Below are 12,783 nucleotides of genomic sequence, written 5' to 3' on the forward strand. Positions count from 1 at the left end.
CTTAGGCATTGCTTTTGAACTTACATTAGCTCTCGGATGGCAGAGACCTCCAGATACAAGCATGTGATCGCCCTCAATTATGAGGGAGACTTACAGCTTTACAGTATCATACCCTTACAAGTATTTCGACAATCGCTTCTCTCTGTCAATTCAACACTGCTACCAAACGCTACTGACGATCTCTAGCTCTTCTGCAACTTGCAATCATTGGCCATCTTCACCCTTTGAAAAGTACAAAGAGCAGTGTAAAGCCCACCGGTCAAGCAATGGAAGGCGATGTTCAGACGGACGTTATCCTCGTAGGGTGATTTTTTCTCCTTGTCGTGTTACGTCAAAAGGGCGGTTGGCTGCTGCAAAGATACATTTCTGACGGACATGTGACTACGCGTTTTGCTAATTGCTAAGACGCGAGACCATACTCTTTAGAGACTCACATGAGCCACGTCCGTAACACCTGCTACTCACCGGTGCAAGATTGCTAAGCACAATCCACTTCTTAGAGCTTAGTGGCCGGTATATCTTGTTGTATAAGAGCGAGGGTTCGGTTGGAGCGAAAGGACAGACATTGAAGGATTTGCATCTACTCGCAAAATCCATCTCAATTTCAATCGACGCGTTCCCAGAAGACAGCCATCTCAGCCGCTCAAGATGACCACGACAACATCCACCAGAATACCAGTGCCGCAGGTCCCCATCTCTCCCAGCCAGGACCCACTCTTCACTGCAATAAACGCATACGTGCACACCTACATGTCGCAGTACGACAATTCGCACGACTACCAGCACATCCTCCGCGTCGTATCAAACGCCAACCGCATCCTCCAAGACGAACTCAGCACCAACCCATCCACATCCTACGACACCACCAGTCTCTTCCTAGCCGCCCTTCTCCACGACGTCGGAGACCACAAGTACGCCAAACCAGACGAAGACACGTCGACCAAAATCCACACCATCCTCCTCGCCCACGGCGCCGAAGCCTCCCTCGCAGCAAAAGTCCAAACCATTGTCCACCACGTCAGCTACACCAACGAAGTGCGCAACCCAGAATCCGTCACCGCCGTGCTGGCGCAGCACCCGGAGCTGGCCATCGTGCAGGACGCGGATCGGCTCGACGCCATTGGCGCTGTTGGAATCGGACGTTGTTTTTCTTTCGGCGCGGCCAGGTTCCCCGACCAGCCTATGGGGCGGGCTATCGATCATTTTGAAGAGAAGCTGTACAAGCTCGAGGACATGATGAAGACGGCGAGTGGGAAGCAGATGGCGAGGAGGCGGACGGATGTGCTGAGGGGTTTTGCGAGGGAGTGGAGGGAAGAGGAGGTGTTGAGCTTTCGGTTGAGCTGAGTTGAACGGGATGTGGATTGAGGATGATGGGGCTGGGTTGGGTTGGGATCATAGAAGTAATCTGCTAGCATGGCTTTAACACGTGTTCTTCACTTACACAAATCCACGAAAAATGGCAGACGAATTACCGTAATGTATTCAAATATTAGTACGCATGTTTGTGCGTCGTTCAGCAGTAAGGTGACGAGATGTTGCGCAATATCAGTCAACGCTCAGGGCACCGCTCGCCAACTGAAATTGCAACCACAAATGTGTGCGACAGTGACCAACTTAAATGATTAAAGATACGTAATGATGTAGTAAAGAAGCGTAAACATCCCTCCTCACGCGGTGGCTATCGCAGGCTGCTACTACCATTGATCCTGTTGTCACCAGCACCGTTCGTTGGCGGTGTTGCAAACTGCATCGGGCTTGGCTGACCGCCCGCTCGCAAGGTCAGTTTGCTGTTGGAAGGTGTTCCTTCTGTAAATGATCCCATCGACCCGTCATCCAACGGTGTAGCATCCGACTCGTCTAGCTCCATGGGCATATCGCCCACCGGTGGCGGTGGAGGCGGTGGAGGCGCTGGTGGCTCGTCTGTCCGCAAACGTATGTTGCGAGGCGAACTGTCCGCTTCGTCTTCCCTCTTGCGCTTCAGTTCCGAAGAGGAGTCGTTTGGCGAAACGTCAACCTCGGCCATGGCTTCACAAGGGTCGTCCATGTCGATTTGGGGTGTGTCCGGTGTTGCACCCTTATCGTCTTGTGCTGCATCGACACGAGCTGCTTTCGCCTTCCCACGTTCCTCCTTCTTCTTTACGGCTTTGTCCATGAAATCCTTGACGTAGTTCTTAACCGTCTTCTCGTGTTTCGAGCTAAGCTTAGCAGCGGGGTCCTTCACGCGTCTGGACTTGTAGTCGCCTCTGACGAGCTTCTTGGCCACCTCTTTCGAAAGACGCTTGAGGTCGTCCTTCTCAAGCTTCTTACGGTAGTGTGCAGCTACGGACATGACGTGTGGAGAGAGCTGTGACGATTAGTTATCTGCTCTGCATTTGCATGTCCTGCACTTACAGTGGCCTCATAGATCCTTTCCTGCTTCTCCTGGGGCAGACTTCGCCACTTCTCGCTCTTGTGTTTCCGGTCCTTTGATTCGTCGGCAGCAGGCTGTGGGGTCGTCGAGTCTGATGGTACGGTAGGAGTGACGTTGGCGGTGATGCTAGAGATGATGTCTTGCAGGAGTTGCGTGTCCGTCTTGGATTTGGGTGGCGGCGGTGGAGGCTGATTGGCCGGCATAGTAGGTCGCTGCCACTGCGTCGTTCCTGAGGAATTGTAATAGTAAGTTGAGCCGTTGTCGGAATTCGCCTGGAACCAGCCGGGAGGCAGAGGATTGAAAGGCCGTGATCGAGGAGCTGGACGAGGACCCTGGAAGAAACCACTGGCAGGCCCTCTTGGAGCATTGACAACACGAGGACCTGATGGAGCATTCAAGTTGGCTGGTCCTTTTGGCGCAGCTGTGGTAGATGGAGATTTTGACCTAGATCTTGATCGCTCGCGACCTCTCTCGCGACGTTCAAAATGGTTCTCAGTACGGAGAGGTGTGCTTGCGTTAGGATCCCTCTTCATGCGCGGTATCCGGTAAGCAATCTCCAGCTTACTCCACGCTGCAAGAAGCTTCTCTGCTGATTCTTCTACGCGCTCATCCCCACAACTCTTGAGCTTCTCTACCGCCTCCTCAATCTTCGAGTCTTGGATCTTGTTTCGAGTGATACGCGGCAGCTTGTGCAGAATGTCTAGAACCTGCATGACGACGTTGAAATCATCCATCCAGGTGGTTAGAGTTTTCTTAAAGGTTTCGTAACCGTGCATACGAATGATACGGTGGCCGACCTTATCACTATCACTTTGCTGTATGCGGCTGAGGAGCTTGACGGCAATCCACTTCTCTGTGCATTGTCGCAAAGCTGCCATGACCTTGGGTACCCCATCGTCTTCGAGTGACCGTGGCTGCAGATCGTTGACGTACTCCTCGTCGTCCTCGCTAACCTTCTTCTTACGAGCCTTCTTTGTGTGAACTGCTGTATCCCAGCCATCGCCGTCATCAATTCCGAGCGCTTCAATAGTCGCGTGCGAGAGCTTCGTAGCGTTGTCGGACTGAGTCTTCCCACCAATGAAGCCCGAGCAGTTAGGCTCGCCGCAGTAACAGGGCTGAGGGTCCGCTCCATAGCGATCGACATTGTAGTTGAAAACCAGCTCCTCGCCTGCCTTGACTTTTCGCTCGGCAAAGATGCCCATGCGCAGCTTGTCGCCAACCACCCATTTGTCCACGAAACAATTAGGGTTGCAAGAATGGTTGCAGAAACGCCCGAGGTTGCCCTTTTTGGTCGCATCCACGAACTCGCCTTTTGTCAAGGACATGAAGTAGAAGTGCTTAATGCCCTCCTGATCGTACTGGATCATGCGACGACGGAACGTCCGCTCGTCTATAACCTCGCCAATGTATTCGAATATGAAGTCTCCGGGCGCAAGGTCTTTGTTGGCTCGCAACCCAAAGCCCTTCTTCTCTGTCTTGATGACTGTAACATCGGCGTATTGCTTGCGTTGGAAACGTTGGTTCTGGCACTTCCGTCCGCAGCTGCAATCGCCCACACACTCCATTTTGGTGGCGCGATTGATGCAGTCGGAGTCTTCGCCGCAGGCATGGTTTCGTTTTTCAACCACATCTGTTGCCAATATCGTCAGCGTCTCGCCAAGATGCAAAATCAACCGTGAAAAAACCTACCCCACTCTTCGCTACAGTCACATTCTAGGGCTGGGTCGGTTGTGCCGATGTATTTGTTCGAGTACGTGCATTCCGGAAGAACAACGAACGTATCCTTGGCTGCCCCGGTGGAGTCTGGAAGATCGAGGTAGAGCGGTGGCGGGCGCGAAACGACCTTCTGTGAGGCGCTACGGGAGAGCTTGAGGGCTTTGCCCCCTGGCCCAGGCTCCATCTTCAGCACAATATCCCCTCCAACCACCTCCTCTTTGGTGCTGTCGGCCGGTGACGACGCTTCGGAGTCGTGCTTTGGCATGGGCGACTGGGACTTTGATCGAGAGGACTTGAGCCGGGACGGGACTGCAGAAGGGGTCGGGGCGTCTACGTCCTCTGCCTTTACTTGTATGCCGTCGCTCTCACCCGCGCTGAAGGTAGCGCCTTCCTCTAGCTTCATGTCGCGCAACTCGGGCCCGAGCCGCGCTGTCTTCTTCTCTCCTTCACTGTCCGACATGATGAGCGACCGTGGCTGCGAGGGGTGTGGGGGACGAGCTGGAGGTGGAGAGTGAGGAGTTCTGGTCCTGGAAAATCAGACGCTAGTGCTTCTACACCACAGAAGCAAGTGTGCGCTCTTTCACTGCATAGCAGCCTGCACGCAGGTAAACAAACGGAAGTGCACTGACGCTGTCCACCCCAGGCTGAAGAATTGCTGGGCGGGTGCGTCTAGAAACACGATGGGCTCGAGATTGACCGGGGGCAAATCTTCGCTCCCCTTGCTGGCGTAGGTCTCCAAGTCGAATCCTCCTATATGCCTCTACACTGGAATCGCATGTCGCGCGCGACAACGGTAGTACTGAAAGGAGAGCGCTTGCGGTAGGGGTTGGAAGGTGGAGCTGTCGACATGGATGTGCACGATTCGTGATGGTCGATCGAGGCTTGAGGCGCGGTAGACTCTTCCCTGTGGTCGTGGCGCAAAGGAGCGCGCCCTGTAGTTGGCAATCGCAGTAAAGCTTTGCTTCGGCTGATATATCGCGGCCCGTTGCGCAGGCTGTTAGGCTGTGCGGCTGTGAGGCTGTGAGCACACGACGGCACCGTGTCGTACTGGTTGAAGGTGCTGTTCGCAGCCACCCTAATTCAGCTAAAGCCGAGGCGCGCTCTTTCCGGCTTTTTGCAGCCCATTTTCAACTTGATGCTTCTCACATGAGGCCAGCAATTGGCCGCACCGGCTACCCCATTGCTCTTCGGTGTCTTGTCGTCCATGTGTTCCCTTACATGGGGCGGTCTGGTAAAAACCAAGCATTGGCAATCTGTTGGAGGCTACTACAGACGAATGAGCACACTGACTATATGTCAGAACAGCGGATACTTGTGAATACTTGAGCACATTGCTCTGTGCCTCCCCGCTCAGTTGTAAGAAATATTTTGTTATCTACCTCTATAAATCCCAAACCCCCTTCTTCTGAGTCAGATTCAGGACATACGCAGCATCGAAGGTTCACTGTTCTTAGCACCAGTGGTCACTGTTATGTGAACGACCTCTGCAGCGCGATCCATGGAATCACAAGTCGTCCAAGTCTATTTGCTGCGATCATAGAGACATGTGCAGGCAGATGATGTCTTGATCTTGAACGGAGACCACCAAAACAGCGAATCCCTACAGAAGTAGCACAGTGGACCTGGATGCTGGTAGCAACCTTGCTTCTAGCAACACTTGTAGAACATACATGAACAAAGGGAGGTTGCAGCTAGAGGGAAACTGTGTCTTGCCGATTGAGCACTGCATCGCCTGTTTGGCGCAATCCATGGATATTCAAAGGAGCTGTCCTAATACGATGACCCATTGAACAGGCACATTCCCTTTGTGGGACGCTGTTACCAGGCGTATCCTCCGCCCTCATCGTTAGCTTCGTCGTTACCGTTCCACTCATCGTCGCCGCTGGGTTCAGCGTCAAGAAAGTCGGCTTCCGCGTAGATCTCTTCTCGTGGTCGGAAGTTGTCAATGCGGAAGATCACCGTGTGACAGCGACCCTGTACAAAAGAGACTTTTTCTTCTTCTGCTTCGTGTTCTGAGTCTGAGTCTTCTGACTCCTCGTCGTAGCTTGCATTTACCTTGGCTCGTGAGCGAAGGCGCGTCGAACCCCACTGCTGGTCCTGCTTCTTGCGTCTAGACAGGAGCGGTGCATCGCTGTCGCTCTCTTCTGTAGCTTGAGTTTTTGTGAGCTCTTCTGACACTCCTTCGATGAAAGAATCAACCTTTTCTTCCTCTTCAATCTGCGATTCCTGGGTTCGCAGTGAATTCTGCCCCTCTTTCCACAGCCTGTAAGCTTTGAGCGACGCGAGGTGAGGATTTGGAGGCTCCCACTTCCTGGCGAATACTGTCTGAAAAGTTGCGGTCCACTTGCTCCTGAATTTTGCACGCTGTCGCCAATCAGTATCGACCATGGCAATAATTGTAAGATCCTGCAAGTTGAGCAGCTCTTCAGCCGAGTCTACCAAAGACTGAAAGAAGTGGCTAGCTGCGGTGGAGTCCCATTTACGTAGATACTGCATGTCGAGCGTGCGCAGAGTGGTGGGCCAGGTGGGAACCTCATTCTCGCCAAGCAAGGCCTCGTAGAGAGGCTCGTTATCGGACGACATGACTAGGGAGCTGTAGTAAGTCGTATCCATCCGTAGAACTTCTAGCTTAGGACACGACTGCTTCAGATCTACAAGGAAGGACAGGTCAAGAGCCTGGTTGTGGTGAAGAACAAGCTCCTCTAAATGTGCGCCGTGAGTTGTCAGGAAGCTGGATAGTACATCTGAGAGAAGTTCTCCGCAGTTGACGATGCTCAAACTGACGAGATTCGTTGGCAAAAGTGGTAGAAGGCGCCCTCGGACGATGCCGCAGGTCTCGAAAGTAAGAGACTTCAAGTTGGGCAGGACAGCCAACGCAGAACCAACCAGCTCTTCCATGGTGGGTTCCGTATTGGCTTCTTCATCGTCATCATCATCTTCTTCTTCTTCGCGAGAGGGTTCTGGGTGATACTTGACGAGTGTGAGTTCGCGCAAGCTTTGAAACGCTTGGTCGCCGTGTATGCCCTTCATCCACAGGGGGCCATACTGACAGAATGTACTGTTCCAGCGCCAGCTGCGAAGTCGCAGTTCGGTCTCACGGAGTGCTGTAAAGAGCTCATCTGGATAAACCCACCGACGTACTCGCCGCAACCGTTCGCGGAAAGGTGGCCTGTCGATGGGGTCGAAGAAGTCGATTTCGCGGAGCGTAGTCAACGATCTGACAAGCGCCGCTAGGTCGGCAACGCTGTGCGTGGGATCTGTCAATGTAGACATTTGAGTTGCGTCAAAGGTCAGCCGTTTTGGCATCACTCGGTAGGTTTCATGTGCCTCATCGGGAGGTTGTATGAGGTGATGAACGAGGTTCCTCCGGGTCTGTCTCATAGCAAAGATCGGTGGGTTGCGATAGAGAGCTGTCAGAGCTGGTTTTGTGAATGTTGAGCAAATACGCGCCACTTGGACCAGCCAAGGTATCGACGCTGTAGGTCTCAGGTTCTCATCATGTAGAGGATGTGACGCATACACAAAGACTTGAAGGAGGATGTGGTATGGCAGGGTTTGCCAGGCTGGTTTCTGTCCGTCGGAAGGGACTGAGGGAGTCTCTGCTGCTGCGTCTGGTGACCGGTTGGGCTTCCGTATCCGGCCTATTGCCAGCTTTTGCTTTGGACGACCTCGGTCCTTACCTTTTCTGCTTCTTTGAGGTCGCGGCGGTGGAGCTGCCGTTGCCGTTGCCGTTGCCGTTGCTGTTGCCCGTCGCTGTGATGTTTTCACATGCTCGTCAGGGACCTCAAAGTCCACATCTGGGTCCTCGTCTTCATCTGAGCTGATGTCCTTGTACGAAACTTTGTGATGTCGCCTAGTTCGCGACTCCTTGTATTTCTTCCTCGAGGGTTCGGGCGCAGGAGACGGGTCTGGGGTCGTCTGTCGACTCGAGTCGTCATCGTTGGCTTTGTGCCTGGCCGATCGTCGAGATGGTGCCGTGCGCTTCCTCTGAGGTGTTTGTTCATATATAGCGCTTTCAGAGAAGTCCTCGTCACTGCTCGGCTCCTTGTATGACACTGCACCGCGCTTGCGTTTTGTGGTATCGGCCATGGTTGTGCTGAACTGTGAGTGGTTGGAGTTGAGAAGCAGACAGAGAAAGCGAGCTGAGCTCGGAGAGCTATCGAGCCGGGAAATCGCGATCGCGTATGTTCATAGAGTCAACTACCACGGCAGTTGGGCGTGCGCCGAGTGAAGGTGATGCGTGAACGTCCAAAAAGTGAAGGTGAATGCAGTCGTCTGGGCCGGAGAGGCGACACATCAGCGCACGCTAGTAAATCGCCGATAACTCCGGGACGAGGCACACTTGCATCTGGTATTTGCACGGCGTCGGGCACAAGCATGTATTTTAATCGCACTGACTACTAGTGACGCTTTCGCTGGACGGCTCGCCATCAAATGTCACTTCAGCCTGCTCAAGACCATGGTCATACTTGCTTTCTTCCTGCTTAGGTTCTCTTGATGAGTTTTGTGCTCTCGCTAGATTGTCATGGGAGGTTAGATTGCAGGAAGAGTCGAACTGAGCTCCAGCTTTCGATCGCTCGAAACACAGATCTGAACAGCCTTGCGAACATATGGTCCGTGACACACCGTCACTATCGCCTACCACTCGACCAATCTGGACTCTGTCACGATACGCGAGAAGGATTCGCACACATCGGTATCCGATTTCCTCGATGGAAAAAGCAAGTCGGGATCCTCTCCCTCGGCCCGCAATAGCGCTCCAACGCCCTGGTCGCTGGAATTGCCATTTCGGCTACAGCGCTTGGGCGTGTGCCGAGTTACACAAGGAGCAGGTGATTATAGGGTAGCATTGCTATGGTCGGAGGAACAACATTCATGATACGGTATGTCTGAGGTATAAATGGAAGCATCCTCATGCTAACATGGCGCCCTGCTGATGCTCATTTCAGACGCACCTCCCTAGTTACCCTCGAACCGTCAGCGACATCGTCGACCCGCTTCCAAAGGGGTCGCTTTCTGCTTCCCTGCAGTCGCTAACTCTTCCAGTTCTGGCGTCATGTACCTCCTTTTCTCTGTGCAGTAGCGTACGTACGCACCAGCGCCGACCGCATGCAAGAACATGCAGGTCGAGCCATTTCCCAGCCAATCCTCTTCCCCAGTTTCCCGCAACGAAAACACTTGTAAACAGCAGCTCGTGTTGACGGCCGCGCGCTTAGATGAAAGTTTGTCGCGCGCTGAGTTGTAGAATTGGGACTGTTGTCAATGTTGCATACTGCCCCTGCGTCTGTAAGGCGCCCAAAATCGCGGTGGAAAGCTAAGGGTGGCACCAAGGTTTGTACTCGGCTTATAGGGTGAAACAAAATCTGTTGTCTGTATCGCCTGGGCTGCTCTTGACGTCGTCTAAGCAGCCAGGCACAGGGTTCCCAGCCACCTCGTTCCCGCCCTACTTGTCAGGCTGCAGGATGTTCATGTTGTGGGAGGGTGGATTTCCAACGTTTGACTGGACAGCAAAAGCGGCGCATTGGCTTGCAGAACCGAAGTGCAACCTAGTACAGGATAAGGCTTTGTTGGACGTGTTGACAATACTGCGATGAGAGCTGCTGGTAGGCTGTGGTTGAAATCTTGTATTGATACTCTACTGGTAAAAGTGTTTGTACAGAGGCCGTGAATGGAACTGATGCACAATATGGTGGGACAAGGCCCGTGTATCGTACATGTGGCAAGAGAGAGAAAGGCCAGCAAAGATACGCCGAGCCAGTGCATACCAACTGTTAGAGTTCTCAAAAGTCGTAAATAGGAACAATAAAACATTAGGTGATCTGCATTTTCACATTTCAGCGTTTGCGAAAAAACGTTGAAATGCGGTGCCAGTCAGACAAAGTGAAATGGCTGGACAAGAAGCTGTGTCAAGTGAAGATGCGCAGAGAATCGATGCTTCAAGGAAGAAGCAAAAGAAAATGGTAGGCGATACGCGTAACTGGAGTTCGTGATCGTGTGCAGAGGCCCGCAGAGACCGTGTAGAAGACCGCCATAACATATATATATCAGCGAAGTGTGGTCATCGTAATGGCGTGAATGTCGTCAAATGCTTTCAAATCAAGATTGCCGCCGTAAGTGCTTTTGAGACGAAGGAAACGCTTCATATGCCGACCGTGTCTTTAAAAGAGTGAGGTGTCGTGGTTCGTGGTTGAGCCTCTTCGATCCCTTCCATTCGCGTTTCTCTATCTCTAGAGCCCGCTGAAGATGGCAAGGGCGCAGAGATGGGCGTATAAGAAGAGTACGCGTGATTGCGATTGGGATCCGCAGACCCGTAGGTGAGAGGAGACTGCATTTCGCTGGAATGTCGTTGAGGTTTCTCTAATTCCAATGGCTGGGGGCGCGTGCGCCGCTTTTTGCCCGAAGAGGATTCGGAGCTTTGTTCTGCATGGACCTGGTGCTGTGGGGTCATGGCGTTCGTGGGCAGAGCGTGTCTCATCGATAATGGTGGGGTTTGCGCTTCTGGTCGTTGTTCTGGGCTGGGGCCAGAAGAAGAAGGTTCGGGCTGGGCTGTGTTTGATTGTCGCCCTCTTCGTGGAGGGGGATAGACTTCGCCGCGTGCAGCTGCCTCCTGCGCCCTCTGCTGCGCCTCTGCCTTGGTTGGTCTTCCCCGCTTCTTCTTGTTCGCAGGTTCGTTACCAGCATTGTTCGAGGACGCGTATGCAGGGCCGCCGGCGGAGACATACTCGCTGGCATATGGGTGGGGCGGACGAGGTTGCAGAAGGCGCCCAATCGGAGCCATGTCTTGCGGGTGAGGGCGTTTTCTAGCAAGTTCGGAGCCAGGGTACATGCTCGGGTTGGGTAACGGAGGACGGCCATAAGCAGTCGTAGAGAAGGAATTGGCGATGTCGCCATATGCTCTTTGGCATGAGTGGACTGAGCGGCCTGAGAGGGGAAGGGAAGTTAGCACTCGAGCCCAGTTTCGACGCCATCACCACTGACAGTCAAGTGGCTTCCTAGGAAGCACAAAGATTGGATGCACGTACCAGAGGGCAGGGCCATGTCGTTCCACCGCACCTGAATTTGGTTGTCGCGAATGAAGCCATAGAGGACATGAGAGGGTACTGGGGCTGCCTTTACTATCTCGGCAAGTAGGTATACCTGGCAAGGGGGGTCAGTTTCCTTCAAACTGTGTATGGCGGCGTGGAGCACACTAGACAACAATACATACCTTCTCATGCTCCGTCCATTGTCGCTCTGGGGCGGGCTGCTCCATGTTGTGACTCGCGACTGATCGTCGAGGGCAGGTGCCGATAAGAAGTAGTCACGAGGAGTCTTAGTTAGCTGCACCCAGACAAATGGAGCATCGAACGATCACAGGGCCGTATAGTAAGTGCAGAAAGCGGGCGCGAAACACCCTCGCGCGCGGTTGAACAACAGGACCGGCAAGGAACAGAACAAACGAGTCTTGAAACGAAACATGAACGAGTGAGTAGAAAAGAGCATCAAAAGGACCCACGATGGGCTCTATTCGTCATGCCAGCGTAGGCAAAAGTTTGTTGTGAAAGAGACGAGAGCATGAGGCTGATTTAGGAGAGAGGGCAAGCTGCTCATGAAATTATGGGACGCATGTCGTGCATGACCCTAGCGCGAATGGTCAACGGGCCATGTCTTCCTCACAACATTCCACAGCTTCCCAGCTCTGTTCGGCTGCACAGCTGCACCTGGCCTCGATTGGGGGCAATCTGCGATGCGGAGTTGACGGCCATGTCTACGTAACAGACACTGGAGGCGTCTTCTCCTCTCGAATCCTCAAGGGTGCAGCACTCGGTGTCGAAAGGGAACGCCTCGTTAGCCAATCGCTAGTGGCCCCTGTAGGTCTGACCAGGGAAATCCTGACACAAAACGGTAGCGTCCTTACTGGCTCGGGCCCTGCCATGATTCCTCGTCCCGTGTCGGCGCGCAAAGGCGCGCTGCGCTGCCCCTCCTCGAGAGGGAACTGTGGGTATGTGGTGTAGCGGTGGTTTTCAGCGCAGTTGCTGCAGCCGAGAGCCCAAGGTCTGTTCCAAGGCGATCGACTGGTTGACGATACGTGTTCTTCCACTACCTACGCGGGCGCTTCGGCACTAGCCCGCCGGGACGAGACGAGTTGAAGTGGAAGGGACCGTGCATCTATTGTCTCCATGGATCCCACCAAAACGGTCAACGGCAGTTTGGGATCGTAGAGGGCGATGGCATATTCTGCTACCCAGCATCATCATGAAAGGGTTGCAGCTGTGTAGCTCAATGGCTGGCATTGTGCGCATTCTTATATTCTACCAGTGACAGGAGTCTGCACCTGCATTTGCTCGCCACGTTGCACCAACCAGGACTTGGAGTCGAAGAAACTCTCACCGTACTTCCCATGCCTATGGCTATGGCACAACTTCAACCAACAGCGAAGCTGGCTGGAGCAGGCGGATGCTGTTGTTGCAGCTTGTGTCCCATTCTGCGGCGCAATTTTGCAGACAGGCGTTGTTGTCGCCATTGCAAGACTGTTGACAAACCCATCGTTTTTCGTGCTATCGTTTGAGGTGGGTGGAGGTAGTTGCGGAGCTTAAAGAACCGTTGTGCCGCGACGAAACGGCCGTTGTCCAAGCGCTGTGAATGGTGGTGCAGAGCGGGCGGATCTGGCTCCTCCT

At 53.5% G+C, this 12,783-nt stretch overlaps 4 protein-coding genes across 4 annotated transcripts, besides 4 other annotated features; 1 reads left to right on the plus strand and 3 right to left on the minus strand.

Annotated features, from left to right (window-relative positions):
- Positions 1-648: 648 nt before the first annotated feature.
- EKO05_0008535 (uncharacterized protein) lies at positions 649-1,344 on the plus strand (the record flags this gene model as incomplete). The annotated part of the gene is made up of 1 exon (XM_038946559.1): positions 649-1,344. The coding sequence occupies one exon, from the start codon at positions 649-651 to the stop codon at positions 1,342-1,344; it is 696 nt and encodes a 231-aa protein (XP_038796075.1).
- A 334-nt stretch (positions 1,345-1,678) lies between these two features.
- EKO05_0008536 ([Histone H3]-lysine(4) N-trimethyltransferase) lies at positions 1,679-4,586 on the minus strand (the record flags this gene model as incomplete). Its single annotated transcript, XM_038941603.2, has 3 exons — positions 1,679-2,344; positions 2,392-4,040; positions 4,100-4,586. 3 exons carry the CDS (start codon positions 4,584-4,586, stop codon positions 1,679-1,681), a joined length of 2,802 nt encoding a protein of 933 aa, XP_038796076.2.
- Positions 1,883-1,915: a tandem repeat.
- Positions 4,587-5,117: 531 nt separating the features above from the next.
- Positions 5,118-5,151: a tandem repeat.
- A 793-nt stretch (positions 5,152-5,944) lies between these two features.
- Positions 5,945-8,215, minus strand: EKO05_0008537 (uncharacterized protein; the record flags this gene model as incomplete). Its single annotated transcript, XM_038946560.1, has 1 exon — positions 5,945-8,215. One exon carries the CDS (start codon positions 8,213-8,215, stop codon positions 5,945-5,947), a length of 2,271 nt encoding a protein of 756 aa, XP_038796077.1.
- Positions 7,042-7,075: a tandem repeat.
- Positions 7,841-7,874: a tandem repeat.
- Positions 8,216-10,265: 2,050 nt separating the features above from the next.
- Positions 10,266-11,378, minus strand: EKO05_0008538 (uncharacterized protein; the record flags this gene model as incomplete). The annotated part of the gene is made up of 3 exons (XM_038941681.1): positions 10,266-11,047; positions 11,149-11,263; positions 11,334-11,378. 3 exons carry the CDS (start codon positions 11,376-11,378, stop codon positions 10,266-10,268), a joined length of 942 nt encoding a protein of 313 aa, XP_038796078.1.
- Between the last annotated feature and the right edge of the window lie 1,405 nt (positions 11,379-12,783).

This window comes from Ascochyta rabiei, chromosome 15 (genome assembly GCF_004011695.2).
Source record: "Ascochyta rabiei chromosome 15, complete sequence".
Lineage (NCBI taxonomy): Eukaryota > Fungi > Ascomycota > Dothideomycetes > Pleosporales > Didymellaceae > Ascochyta > Ascochyta rabiei.